Raw genomic sequence first — 13,657 nt, 5'->3', positions numbered from 1 at the left:
AAACAAATAAGCAGGGTTTTTTCACACAAGTAAAGCAAAATAAAGACTAAGCTATGGACTGTTAATGTATACATTCATATGGTCTTGGATGAGGCTGAGCCAAATTAAGTACACAATTGTATTGAGAGTGATAGGAATTTATATACAATTATTATAGCAATTATGCAGCTCTCTGACACTCCTAATAATGCAAATTTGCTTCTTTCTTCACCACTGCCCATCCTCTAGCAGCCCCACATCTGTCTGTGTAAGTAGCACTACCATATTTTTCTAGATTTCCAACTATTTAAAAATGTTATAAGCATCTCAAGCTGTGTGAACAAAATTCACAGCATTATACAGTAGTAATCATTGCAGGAATTTCTTCATTTCTTCAAGTACAAGTATAAAAGGGACTGTAGTTTAGTGGTGTAGTACCTGCTCTGCATGCAAAAGATCCTGGGTTCAATTCCTGGCATCTCCAAGTACGGCTAGAGAAGACTCCTGTCTGAAACCCCAGAGAGCTGCTGTTGCTTTCCTTCGACTCACATCCTGTGTGACAGTTGGAAGGCTACTCTGGGAAGAGCAGACACAGCTGAGAAGGTGAGCAAGCCTTTCTAAACATCTAGCCTTTTCCCCTTCAAACAAACTAACAGGAAGAGGGGAGTTTTGCAGGGGCTGTTTCTCTTTAAGGGGTAGGTCTTAGTCTCTCTATCTCTGTGTGTGTTACTTGTTAGGGTTAAGATATCACAGGGCTAGGAGTTCTTAGGGTTACCTAAAGGCACTGTTTACTTAGTGGCTGCTGGTGGGGGTGGAGTCAGCTAGGGCTGGGAGAGGCCCCACATTCCTTTCCTTTGACTCACATCCTGTGTGACAGTTGGAAGGCTACTCTACATACGAGGTGAAGGCCCAAGAGCATAGTGAACAGGGATAGCAAACAGGACGTAGGAGTTTTGCAGGAGTTTAGCGGGAAGTGTGCGGGGGAGCCTGGAACAAGCCCCTGCGATCACAAGGATCACAAGGAGCCTGGTGGAGAAGAGAACGTAAGTACATATCCCTCCCTCATTTCCCTCATATTCTTGGGAAAGACTGTTTGGACAGTTAAATAGCTCACCATTACAGCTGAGACCTATCCTAATAAACTATCTAATAAATGGACAATAAGCTCCGTAAACAGCCAACAAAAACAGTATGAAGATAGAAGGTCAGCAGGGGAAGGGGCACTTCCCAGTGTATTGCACAGAGTGCCACATGTATGACTACTTGCCCCATGGGCAGAAGTCATGGGTGTGTGCTCGGTGCAAGGAGCTCCTGGCTCTCAGGGAACAAATCCATTCCCTTGAGACCAAGGTGGCGGATCTGGAGAAGCTCAGAAAGACAGAGAGGCATGTGGACGAGACCTTCAGGGATGTGATAGAGGCATCCCACTCCAGGGCTGGTAGCTCCTCTGCTGTCAGGGAGAATGAAGGTCTTGGGCGAGGAGGACATTGGTCTGAGGAAGAGGGAAATGCTCCTTTAGAAGGGACCCCTTCCGTGGATGATAAGCCCATAACCTCTCGCACAGGGGATACTCCTCTGGGGGGTGGGGGCCTCCTTGTAGTGGGTGATTCGATCATTAGAGGGATAGAGAGATGGGTTTGTGACCCGCGTGTTGACCACACGGTGACTTGCCTGCCTGGTGCGAAGGTTGCGGACATTACGCAGTGTCTAGACAGGCTCCTGGGCAGTGCTGGGGAGGAGACAGCTGTTGTGGTGCGTGTCGGCACCAACGATGTGGGAAATGCAGTTGGGAGGTCCTGGAAGTCAAATTTAAGCTGATAGGTAGCATTTTGAAGTCCAGGACCCCCAAGGTAGCATTCTCAGAAATGCTACCTGTTCCATGCGCAAGTACAGTGAGACAGGCAGAGCTGAGGGGTTTCAATGCGTGGATGAGACGTTGGTGCCGGGAGGAGGGATTTAGATTTGTTAGGCACTGGGACACATTTTGGGGCAAGCAAGGCCTGTACAAAAGGGACGGGCTGCACTTGAACCAAGATGGAACCAGACTGCTGGCGCTTAAAATCAAAAAGGTTGCAGAGCAGCTTTTAAAATGACACCTGGGGAACAGCCGATGGGAGCTGGGCAGTATCCCGTTTGGCAAAAGCCATCCTTTAAAGTGTGAGGCTGCAAAGAATTCAGATAAAACAGAAGGGGACAGAGCAGAACCGCACAAAAAGCAGATGGGAGCCTGTGCCAGCTGGTCAAAGAGTCAAAAGAATAGCATACATCAGGGGAGAGATTCAGCATATAGGTGCTTATATGCCAATGCCAGAAGCCTCCGAGCCAAGATGGGTGAGCTGGAGTGCTTGGTTGCTAATGCAGAAATAGACATAGTGGGCATAACAGAAACATGGTGGGACACTGTTATCCCTGGGTATAAACTCTATAGAAAGGACAGGGAGGGGTGCCTTGGAGGAGGGGTAGCACTGTATGTTAAAGAAGGGATAGAATCTAACAAGCTAGAAAACCTAAGTGGACTGGAGTCCTCCACAGAAACCCTGTGGGTGACTATACAAGGCCAGAAAGGGAACGTGCTACTGGGGATGTGCTATTGCCCTCCAGATCATAATGCCGACAGTGACTGGGAGTTGCAGGAGGAAATCAGGGAGGCGTCAAGGAGAGGCAGGGCTGTAATTATGGGTGATTTCAATTACCCACACATAGACTGGGTAAATTCACATTCAAGTCTGGACAAAGAGGTCAAATTTCTAGATACGCTCAATGACTGTGCCTTAGAACAGTTGGTCATGGAACTGACCAGAGAGAAGGCGACCTTGGATCTAATTCTGAGTGACACCCAGGACCTGGTGCGTGATGTCAGTGTCATCGACCCTTTAGGGAACAGTGACCACAGTGCCATCAAATTCAGCATACATGCGGGGAGAGAATCACCAAGGATGTCTAACACAGACATTTTGAATTTCAGAAGAGGAAACCTCTCCAAAATGAGGAGTATGGTGAAAAGAAAGCTGAGGGGGAAATCAGGAGAGTCACTTCGCTCCAGAGTGCATAGAGTTTACTCAAAACCAAAATACTAGAAGCCCAGTTAGATTGTATACCCAAAAGGAGGAAAGGTACCACTAAGTCCAGGAGGATGCCAGCATGGCTAACGGGTACTGTCAAGGAAGCCATAAAAGGGAAGAAGACTTCCTTCCGAAATTGGAAGGCCTATCCAAACGAAGAGAACAGAAAGGAACACAAACTCTGGCAAAAGAAATGCAAGGTAACAATAAGGGAGGCAAAAAGAGAGTTTGAGGAACATTTAGCCAAAAGTATCAAGGGGAATAACAAAAACTTCTTTAAGTACATCAGAAGCAGGAAACCTGCCAGGGGGGCAGTTGGACCATTAGACAATGAGGGAGTGAAAGGGATTATTAAGGAGGATATGGAGGTTACAGAGAAGCTGAATGAGTTCTTTGCATCTGTCTTCATGGCAGAGGATACTGAGCATATACCTGTTCCTGAACCAGGCTTTTTAGGGATGGAGGCTAGAGAGCTGAGTCGGATAGAAGTGACAAGGGATGATGTTCTAAACTGTCTGGAAAAACTGAAAGCTAACAAATCACCAGGGCCGGATGGCATCCATCCAACAGTCCTCAAAGAACTCAAATGTGAAATTGCCGACCTCCTTGCCAAAATATTTAACTTATCCCTGAAATCGGGCTCTGTACCAGAGGACTGGAGAGTAGCAAATATAACACCGATTTTCAAGAAGCGATCCAGGGGCGATCCGGGAAATTACAGGCCAGTTAGCCTAACGTCCATTCCAAGCAAATTGATGGAAAGCATCCTCAAGGATAAAATTGTAAAGCACCTAGAAGAACAGGCCCTGCTGAGAGTGAGCCAGCATGGCTTCCGCAAAGGTAAATCTTGCCTCACCAACCTTTTGGAGTTCTTTGAGAGTGTCAACGAGTGTGTGGATCAAGGTGATCCAGTTGACACAGTCTACCTGGACTTCCAAAAAGCTTTTGACAAAGTTCCTCATCAAAGACTCCTGAGGAAACTTAGCGGTCATGGGATAAGGGGACAAGTACATGTGTGGGTTGCTAACTGGTTGAAAGACAGGAAACAGAGGGTAGGTATAGTTTTCACAATGGAGGGAAGTAAGAAGTGGGGTCCCCCAGGGATCTGTACTGGGACCGGTGCTTTTTAATTTATTCATAAATGATCTAGAAGCAGGGGTAAGCAGCGACGTGGCCAAATTTGCAGATGATACCAAACTCTTCCGGGTAGTGAAATCCAAAACGGATTGTGAGCAGCTCCAAAAGGATCTCTCCAAACTGGGGGAGTGGGCGACAAAATGGCAAATGCGGTTCAATGTTAGCAAGTGTAAAGTGATGCACATAGGGACAAAAAAACCCAACTTCAAGTACATGCTGATGGGATCCGAGCTGTTGGTGACGGATCAGGAGAGGGATCTTGGGGTTGTGGTGGACAGCTCGTTGAAAGTGTCGACTCAATGTGCGGCAGCTGTGAAAAAGGCAGATTCCATGCTAGGGATCATTAGAAAGGGGACTGAAAATAAAACGGCTAACATTATAATGACCTTATACAAAACTATGGTGCGACCACACTTGGAGTACTGTGTACAATTCTGGTCACCACATCTTAGAGGTCTACCCCTGCTAACTGGGCAAAGAGGCACCTTTTACCGTGGTGATTCTCTTTATTTAGCAGGGGGAGAGTAACTGGCCCTATCCACCCCCAGCACAGTACTTCCAGTGACTGTTGCTGGTGTCTGTCTTATGTTTCTTTTTAGCATGTGAGCCCTATGGGGACAGGGAGCCATCATATTTGTTTGTTATTTCTCTTTGTAAACCGCCCTTAGCCATCTTTGGAAGGGCGGTATAGAAATCGAAATAATAATAATAATAATAATAATAATAATAATAATAATAATAATAATAATTTTTAAAAGGACATTGTTGAACTGGAGAAGGTACAGAAGAGGGCAACCAAGATGATCAGGGGCCTAGAGCACCTTTCTTATGAGGCAAGGCTACAACACCTGGGGCTTTTTAGTTTAGAAAAAAGACGGCTGTGGGGAGACATGATAGAGATCTATAAAATCATGCATGGTGTGGAGAAAGTGGAGAGAGAGAGAGATTCTTTTCCCTCTCACACAACACTAGAACCAGGGGTCACTCCATGAAATTGATTGCCAGGAGGTCTAGGACCAACAAACGGAAGTACTTTTTCACACAACGCGTGATCCACTTGTGGAACTCTCTGCCACAGGATGTGGTGACAACCAACAACCTGGATAGCTTTAAGAGGGGTTTGGATAACTTCATGGAGGAGAGGTCTATCAATGGCTACTAGTCAGAGGGCTGTGGGCCACCTCCAGCCTCAAAGGCAGGATGCCTCTGAGTACCAGTTGCAGGGGAGTAATGGCAGGAGAGAGGGCACGCCCTCAATCTCCTGTCTGTGGCTTCCAGCGGCATCTGGTGGGCCACTGTGTGAAACAGGATGCTGGACTAGATGGGCCTTGAGCCTGATCCAGCAGGGCTGTTCTTATGTTCTTATGTTGCTCATGCTGAGCTAGATGGACCAATGATCTGACTCAGTATAAGGCAACTTCTGTGTTCAAAGAAAAGCAGTTCTTCTATGTGACTTAAAATATAGTAAGGTAGTTATTTTATTCAACATTACTGTTGATGTAACTATTTCAGAAATCATGCACCCTAACTGCATTCTAGATATAGATACTGATGACAGATTGTGTTCAAATGGTTCAATTTTAGCACAGCTCACATAAAGTTAATGTATGTTCATTCTCAAATACATTTAACCTCTTAGACATCATTTTTGATTACTTAATAAAGAGTGACTAGATATTAAAAATTGTGAATATGCAACAATCAGTATGCTGTGTCCCTCAAGGTTCTTCAATTTTGTACCCAAACATGTATTTTGGAAACTAGGACTGTGGTTCAAATACAAAATGAGTACTGAGAGCAAGACCTGTTTAATTCAGTGAGGATTTACTTCTGAGAAATATAGACAGGATTGTTCTGTAAGGCTATGACCCTGTGCACATTTACTTGGGAGTAAGTGCCACTGAATTGTGGGGCTTCCTTCCACACATAGCACACACAGGATTGGCCTACATGAATGGGTTTGCATGTGCAAAATTGGCCTTTTTTCTGCCTGATTTTTACTGGTGTGATCTTTAAGCATCTTACCAGAAACAGACATATTTGACCCCATTTGATGCCCACACGTGGTAGAGAGTACCTGACAGACAGAAATAAGCGCAGTCTGCAAGAACCCATACTCACTCACGGCTTAATGCACATTTCTCTCCAATAAGGGGCTTATGATTCTTATGGCTCCAAGTCGTGGAAGACTGAACTGGAAATGCCATATTTGCTCAGTCACATTGTGACAACAGGCAGAGGTAACTTGCTCAGAAGCAAAGAAAACTGAAAAGGAATTTTAAGAGTATGGTTATATGGTTTAAGAGTATGGTTACTGCTGGGCTTTCAAAATATATATATATCAGAACAAAGCTATGCTGAGAGTTCATAATGCTGTTATATCAGCCAAGATGTGGAAAGTTTTCTGAAGCCTAGCTAAACAGTGTACCGCAGTATTGACAAGGGCTGTTGTGTGTTTTCCCAGTAGAAAGGCACAGTCTCCGTTTGCAATATAGGAATATTATTGCTTACTGCTCTTGTTTTTAAAAGAGAAAAATATGTAATTTCAAAAGCGGAAGAAGGAAATCTCTTCCCATGATATTCAGCACATAATCTTATTACTCAAACATCAAGCCAATTCATCTTGACTTCTAGCTTTAGATTATCATTATGGGCTCTAAAACCTATTAATCTATTATGCAAGAAATTTCTTCTTTAGATACACAGCTGACTGATTGAAAATGACCACATAACTGGTTAGACATATCAAGAGAAACAGAAAAAAACAGTGTAGGAACTGCCTGGCTTTCTCGGCTCTCTGAGTCCTGATTTTATTTTGTCTCAGTGACAGCAGTCATTTGAGAAACACAACATCAAAGTTGCAGTAACAGGAGATACTGTAAGAGCTTGTTCTATAGAGTATGATAATATTATATTTGCACCTAAGGATCACCTATTATGTCCTGTGAAGCTGTGCAGCTCTGGAACCAAAGCAAACTATTCTACATATGAACACATTTTATAAGAATGCAGGAAGCATACACATATACACACATACAGCAGATAATCCACTGACTAATTCCTCATACAGCAGTGGGCAATTGGATCAAATTACTTTGCAGGAAAGTCACAGAAGAAAATATGCTCACACATTGGGAAAGCCATGGTAATGCAACATATAAACAATGATTAAATGCAGCATTTTAAGTCAACAAATGGCTCAAGAAACTGCCAATTTTTCTACAAAACTAGAAGCCACTAACAATTCCACTCAAGTCACAGTAGAGGAGGCTAAAAATGGTTCTTTCACGGTACTGCATCCTGATAGTAGAAACAAGTTTAACACACTAAAAGGTTAAACTTCAGACAAAAGCACTTCACTTGCTCTCCCCCCCCCTTTTTTTTTAAGGATTCCAATTCTCTATTTCAGGTGCATGGAACTGGTACAATGGACAAACTGTGGCATCCAAGCGACTTAATAGTATACAGTAACACAGTGTCAAGAGGATGCAAAGTCAGAGAAGAAACAGGACAGGACTCATCCACTTACTTATGTATATGTATCATAGACCCTATCTAATGCAAATGGTTGAAAGCCTTGGCTTTGTTTATTGTTAGCCGTAAGTGGTGCACATTTGTTTGCTTAGAATCATTCTCACTCCTCATATGACATCACAACTTTTTAGTGACAGAAAGATAACATAAATAACTCATGTAAGAGGTACTCTCTATTACATTAAGCATGGGACAGAGGCAGCTAAACTTTCCTCACATACAGCAGGTGGAACCCATGTAAATAATCTGTAGAGACTTTACTACTTCCCCAGTAACTTCCAATTACTCCCATCCTTTTACCATCCCCTTTTGCATATGAAGCAAAACCAGCTGATGTGCAAGGATGGTTTTCAACATCCTTAATGTTCTGCCACCTGGTGGGACATTTCCTCAAACTTTTATGAGCTGCAGGTCCAGCACTAATTTAAAAAACCCCTTTGCAGATCATGGAAACAGTCTCATCCCTTGCCTATGAGAGCTAATAAGCAAGCATGAAATCTTACAGGACCACCATGAAATTTCACAAGAACCTTAATCCACAGCTGAAGCTAATCCTTGCAAAAATAATTGCCAGCTGAAATGTCAAAAACGAAGCTCCCAGCTTTTCTCTTTCTTTGCCCCCACTCCTCCAGAAACTAAATCACTCAGTCCATACATGTATTTACATCTCACCCTAAATTTTCTGACAAAGGGTAAACCACACTGGTCACTGCAACACTTCAGCTACTCAACCAACCAAGAAATAGCATTTTAGGCTTATCTCACTGCTGATTTTATTGCAAACAGGGATTTATCCAGCTTGAAAAGGTGACTCCTCTTCCTGATCCCTCTAATATAACAACATTTTAAATTAGGTGTATAGCTGATCTACGATACAACCATCATAATAGTAATAACAAATGCACTGCTTCAGCAGCAGCCTCGGAAGACAGCCTGCATTTCCAAGGATGTCCCCAGGGACAAGAGAAACAGACCAATGCTGAAATCCCCTTCCCCCCCTCCCCACTTCTTTGCAAAACCCCACGCTAAGCTTCACGGCCACTTTCTCAATGCAACGCGATGCGATGCAACAGACATGCCCTCGGGTGACAGCATTCGCCCTGGAGGGGCTTCTACAAGCAACCTTACCTTCATCCTGCATTCTCTGCAGACACAGGGTCAGATTCTTCCTCCAGCCCGGCATCCCGACACAGGACCAACCTGCTGGCGAAGAGCACAAGCCTGGGGGCGGCTTTTTTCCTTTGTAAGGCTAATCGCGAGTCCGTCCCCCCCGCCACGCCAAAAGTGCTGTGGAGACCGTGCAGCTCGCTTGCTGAGAGGGCGCGGGAGGTTTTGCGAGGCTAGGCATTGATGTGTGAAGCGTGCTCCATCGGTGTTTTGGACCGGTAGGAAACCACAGAAGGGGAAAGGCTGGCCCAGGTGCGAGGAGGGGGAGCTTGTCAGCGAGGAAGACGAGCTGTGGGCTACGTGGGGATCTCCCGCTGTATTGCGCGGGTCCTGGGCTGGGGAAGCTTTTTGCCTGCCCTGGAGTAGAAGATAGGGCTACGGGAGCTGCAGTTCCCCGTGTGTGGGGATCGTACTAAGTAGCAGGAGAAGCCAGGGGAGCTGGCGGGGCCGTTTCTGCCGCCTCGTCCAGGCTTCTGACGGAGAGGACTAGCCGCGGGCTTCTGGGGCTCTGCAATCAGTGCTGGGCGGCCCACCCACACCTCTCTGGTGGCGCGCCTTTCCCACAACGTTCGCTTGGCCTTCCCAGCAGGAGCCGCGTGAGGTAGTACAGCCCGCTTGCTTGCTTGCTTGCCTGCCTGCTCAGGCTGCCCAGAGCCCTTGTGGTTTTGATGACATCCCTGAGCAGGTAAGAACAGCAGCCCGAGGAGCCGCTAGCGAGGGCTTGAGAGCATTGTTTGGGTCTGCGTCGCAAGTCCCCCCGCCCCCAGCACGTGTGGGTGAGTGAAGGTGGGCGGGGAGCGGGGGGACCAGAGAGCGGCTGTGCGCGCCCAGATATTCAGCAAGGCAGCTGGGCTGAAAGAAGCCGCTGCACACAGGCACCCCCACCGGCGCGCGCTTTTGGGTCTCTGCTCGGTAGGAAGCACATGGCAGATGTTGTGGTTAAGCGACAGCTGGGGCTGAACTCGTTGTCTCCGGTCTGCGTGGAACCGAAGCGTGCACAAAACTTTAGGAAGAAAGCGCGAGCCTTTTTCCCGGAAGGATGGGATAGAGGCTGGAGGAAACGGGAATGAGACGAGGCCAGGCGAGCAGCGGGTGTGTTTTAAACAGCGAAGCCAGGGCAAGTGTGGCGGCTGCCTCCTCTCCGCCCCCACTGCGGGAGGTGTGTGTACGCACTCACTGCCAGGTCCTGGCTCGTCGCCTTGGGGGAGCCACCACGTTGCATTTCATTATACAGCCCACACAGTCTGGCTGCAAGACTCAGGACGCGTCTGACACACTCCGCAGCGGGTGGGGTGGGGGGCTCTCACTTTGTGCAAGCTGTTGATCCTTCTTACCCGAGAAAGAGAACTGCAGAGGATGGGGGGAGAGAAACCAAAAGAACAGCCTGGTGAATTGTTGGGACACATCCTTTTGGCAAAGAGGAATACACACATTTAAGTCAGAATTGTAGAGTTGAAAAGTACCAAGAGGCATCAGGAAAACCTGTTGTTGGGAGAACAGACCATCCAGCAACCAGCATCTCCACTTCTAAGCTGCTTGCACAATCCAGACAACATTGTGCTACAAACAGAAAGCAGGTGCACCACAACACTTGTGATACATATTGGCATTATTTTGAAAACAGGAACTGACAAAGTACGATATTGCCTATTTTACATCTCATATTTTTATTTATTACATTTATAGTTATACTCTGCAAATTATTGAAGATCACCCTTTTTAATTTTTATAATTTTTATAAGGTATTCGCTATGATGTTACCCTGGTATCTTTGACAAAGGGAAGTATATACATGTACAATAAAATAAATAATTAGCCCACCTTTCTTCCACCATGGAATTCAAGGTGGTGTACATAGGGTTTCCAAGTGGCCAATCATCCAGGCACTATCCAGGTCTAAACCTGCTTAACTTGAGAAGTGTTATATATCATGTGCCCTCAGAACAGTAATTTCTGGGTCTAGATAGACATGCTCCAAAGGCCTTATTTTGCAGGTACAGACAGACCCCATATTCTGGTACAGGAACTTATGAACGGGTTGAGTTCCAAAAGTTCATTTGTAAGTTTGATGTTCATACCTTGGAATGCATTCCATTCCGTAGAGTAACAACTTATATGTATGTGCGGGTTGGCGTTTGTGAGTTGGGAACTTCCTTAATGTAATACGTTAACGAGTTTTGTTTGGATGTATGATTGTAACTCAGGGAATGCCTATATTCTGTCCTTGGTATATCACTGCCCCTGTTTTGCTTTTGGTGAAGATTTTGGAGAAAGCTTTTAAAATAAAATAAAAACAATTTGTGTTAGTTGCTAGAGTTGCCATTCTTCAGGTTTCAACCCAGGTTTCTTTCAACACAGTTTCTCAGTGGGGAGGTCAATTCATTTTTGTTTTATGTATGTACATGTATTGCATGAACACTAAGGCAATATTTAGTGCACAGCTTGCCACTTCATATTGAATATACAATATAGGACAATTAGATGTTTCTAGTATATTTTTAACCAAAGGAATAATACTCATTAATCCCTAATATACATCTAGAAGAGAGATTAAAACCATAGAATTACAAACAGTAAGAAATGTCATATGCCAAACATATTTTCTGTGTCTTCTATTACATTAATAAATTCATAAGTCTGAGCATGTGTTTTTCCAAAAAAATAATAAATTAATACTATTTTCTTTTGAAAGTATCACTTGAGTTCTAGTATCTCATTGTTTAACATATTGTGTCATCCCCCCCCCCCTTTACAGGTAGGTCATGAATCTGTAATAAACAATCCTTTACCTGTGGTTCTCTTGGCTCACTCCACATACAAGCAATATACATGTTTGCTGCTATCAACTGGTTCTGAATAAAGTTAATCCTGCCTTGGAATAATTTTCTGAATAATACCCAACAGTACCAATTCCAGCACATCAGGTAACTTATAATCCTCAAGTTTTCCATCCAGTAAATTTAAATTTATGGACATCTCCATATTTAAACCTAAGTTCCTTTTGCTTTAAAAGATAAAGTGTGCCGTTTAGTCGGCGTCGACTCCTGGCCACCACAGAGCCCTGTGGTTGTCTTTGTTAGAATACAGGAGGGGTTTACCATTGCCTCCTCCCGCGCAGTATGAGATGATGCCTTTCAGCATCTTCCTATATCGCTGTTGCCCGATATAGGTACCAGTGGGGGTTCGAACCAGCAACCTCATGCTTGCTAGGCAAGTCATTTTCTGCTGCACATATATACCCTTTCCGATACATACATACATACATACATACATATATAAATTCTCTAGGGATACCATCTAGAGATAGCCTTATGTAGAACAAATCTCTTTAGTTTTAAGTCATGCAACCAGATGTAGCTGATGACAAGTTTGATTCGCTTATTATTATTATTACATTTATATCCTGCTCTTCCTCCAAGGAGCCCAGAGCGGTGTACTGCATACTTGAGTTTCTCTTTCACAACAACCCTGTGAAGTAGGTTAGGCTGAGAGAGAAGTGACTGGCCCAGAGTCACCCAGCTAGTTTCATGGCTGAATGGGGATTTGACCTCGGGTCTCTCCAGTCCTAGTCCAGCACTCTAACCATTACACCACGCTGCTGCCATGTTTTCCTTCCATCCTCAACCACAGTGCCGTCGAGCTGATGTCAACTCCTGGTGCCCACAGAGCCCTGTGGTTTTCTTTGGTAGAATACAGGAGGGGGGTTACCATTGCCATCTCCCGTGCAGTATGAGATGATGCCTTTTAGCATCTTCCTATATTGCTACTGCCCGATATAGACGTTTCCCATAGTCTGGGAAACATAGTCGGGGAAACATACCCATTCCCATAGTCTGGGAAACATACCAGTGGAGATTCCAACCGGCAACCTCTGGCTTGGTAGTCAAGTCATTTCTCCGCAGCACCCGTCCAATAATAAATGTTGCTGCATGTGCTTGAGTTGTGGCTATGCTGTTATGAATACAACCAGATAGTATTGGGCATTCTATTAAATATTTTTAAGATTTTTTTTTAGCTGTTATGGTCAGTTTATTAACATGGCCTGCTTCAGAAGTCATCACAAAACAGAGCAAATGAATACACAATATAATAGAAGCATATCACATCACACGAGTTCATGTATACAAAAGGGTGGAAAATAGCAATAACCACATCCAGATACAAAAATACCAAAATATAGCATTTTTACTTATTCTATGCCTTCCTTTTTTCTTTTCTGTTTTTTTAACCAGCAAGACTATAATGATAAACAAAAAATGAGAAGACATGTGACTTCTAAAGATGCTGCTGTTTCATTACATGCCACCTCTCATTTGTATACTTTTAAACTAATTAGATGACCTTTTAACCAATAGAGAGGCTTCCGTTATCTGGTATTTTTCCTTTCCTTTTTTTTAAAGTTCATTTAAAATGGCTGACTTAGTTTTAAGCAAATAAACAATTTTCAGCCATAACTGGGAGCCTGAAGTGAAACTGTCTATAGACAGAAGTGAAGCACGCATCATTGGTTTTCATGATCCAAGCTTAAAGAAAGAAACAGATACTGTTGTGGGAAGGATAAAGGATCGTAAAGATTCATTCACTGAATGTGTTGGGAAATGGGCTTTCTTCATAATATACAGTTAAGTAGATCATAGCCTTTGAGTTCACCATTTTGTTTCCAGAGTCCCAAATAAAGGCAAATACACACATATTTATGTGAATAAGACTCCAGAACTGGACCGTTAGATTTTTTGACTGTGCAGAAATAGTTAAGAATGTGTGCCTTCAGCCACAAA

At 44.2% G+C, this 13,657-nt stretch overlaps 1 protein-coding gene across 2 annotated transcripts in view; it reads right to left on the bottom strand.

The window, feature by feature from the left end:
- GRIP2 (glutamate receptor interacting protein 2) overlaps window positions 1-9,334 on the bottom strand; it is a 656,014-nt gene extending 646,680 nt beyond the window's left edge. Inside the window, exon 1 of one of the 2 annotated variants that reach the window (XM_053290766.1) lies at window positions 8,841-9,334. Coding sequence is in view for 1 of the 2 variants with exons in the window: in XM_053290774.1 (XP_053146749.1) it covers window positions 8,841-8,895 (55 nt within the window). In the remaining variant the exon portion in view is untranslated. The remainder of the gene's footprint in view (window positions 1-8,840) is intronic. The other variant, XM_053290774.1, reaches the window with a different exon arrangement.
- Window positions 9,335-13,657: the final 4,323 nt, after the last annotated feature.

This window comes from Hemicordylus capensis, chromosome 2 (assembly GCF_027244095.1).
Source record: "Hemicordylus capensis ecotype Gifberg chromosome 2, rHemCap1.1.pri, whole genome shotgun sequence".
NCBI lineage: Eukaryota > Metazoa > Chordata > Lepidosauria > Squamata > Cordylidae > Hemicordylus > Hemicordylus capensis.
The sequence above is the reverse complement of the archived record's forward strand: the minus strand, read 5'-3'. Positions and strand labels throughout refer to the sequence as shown.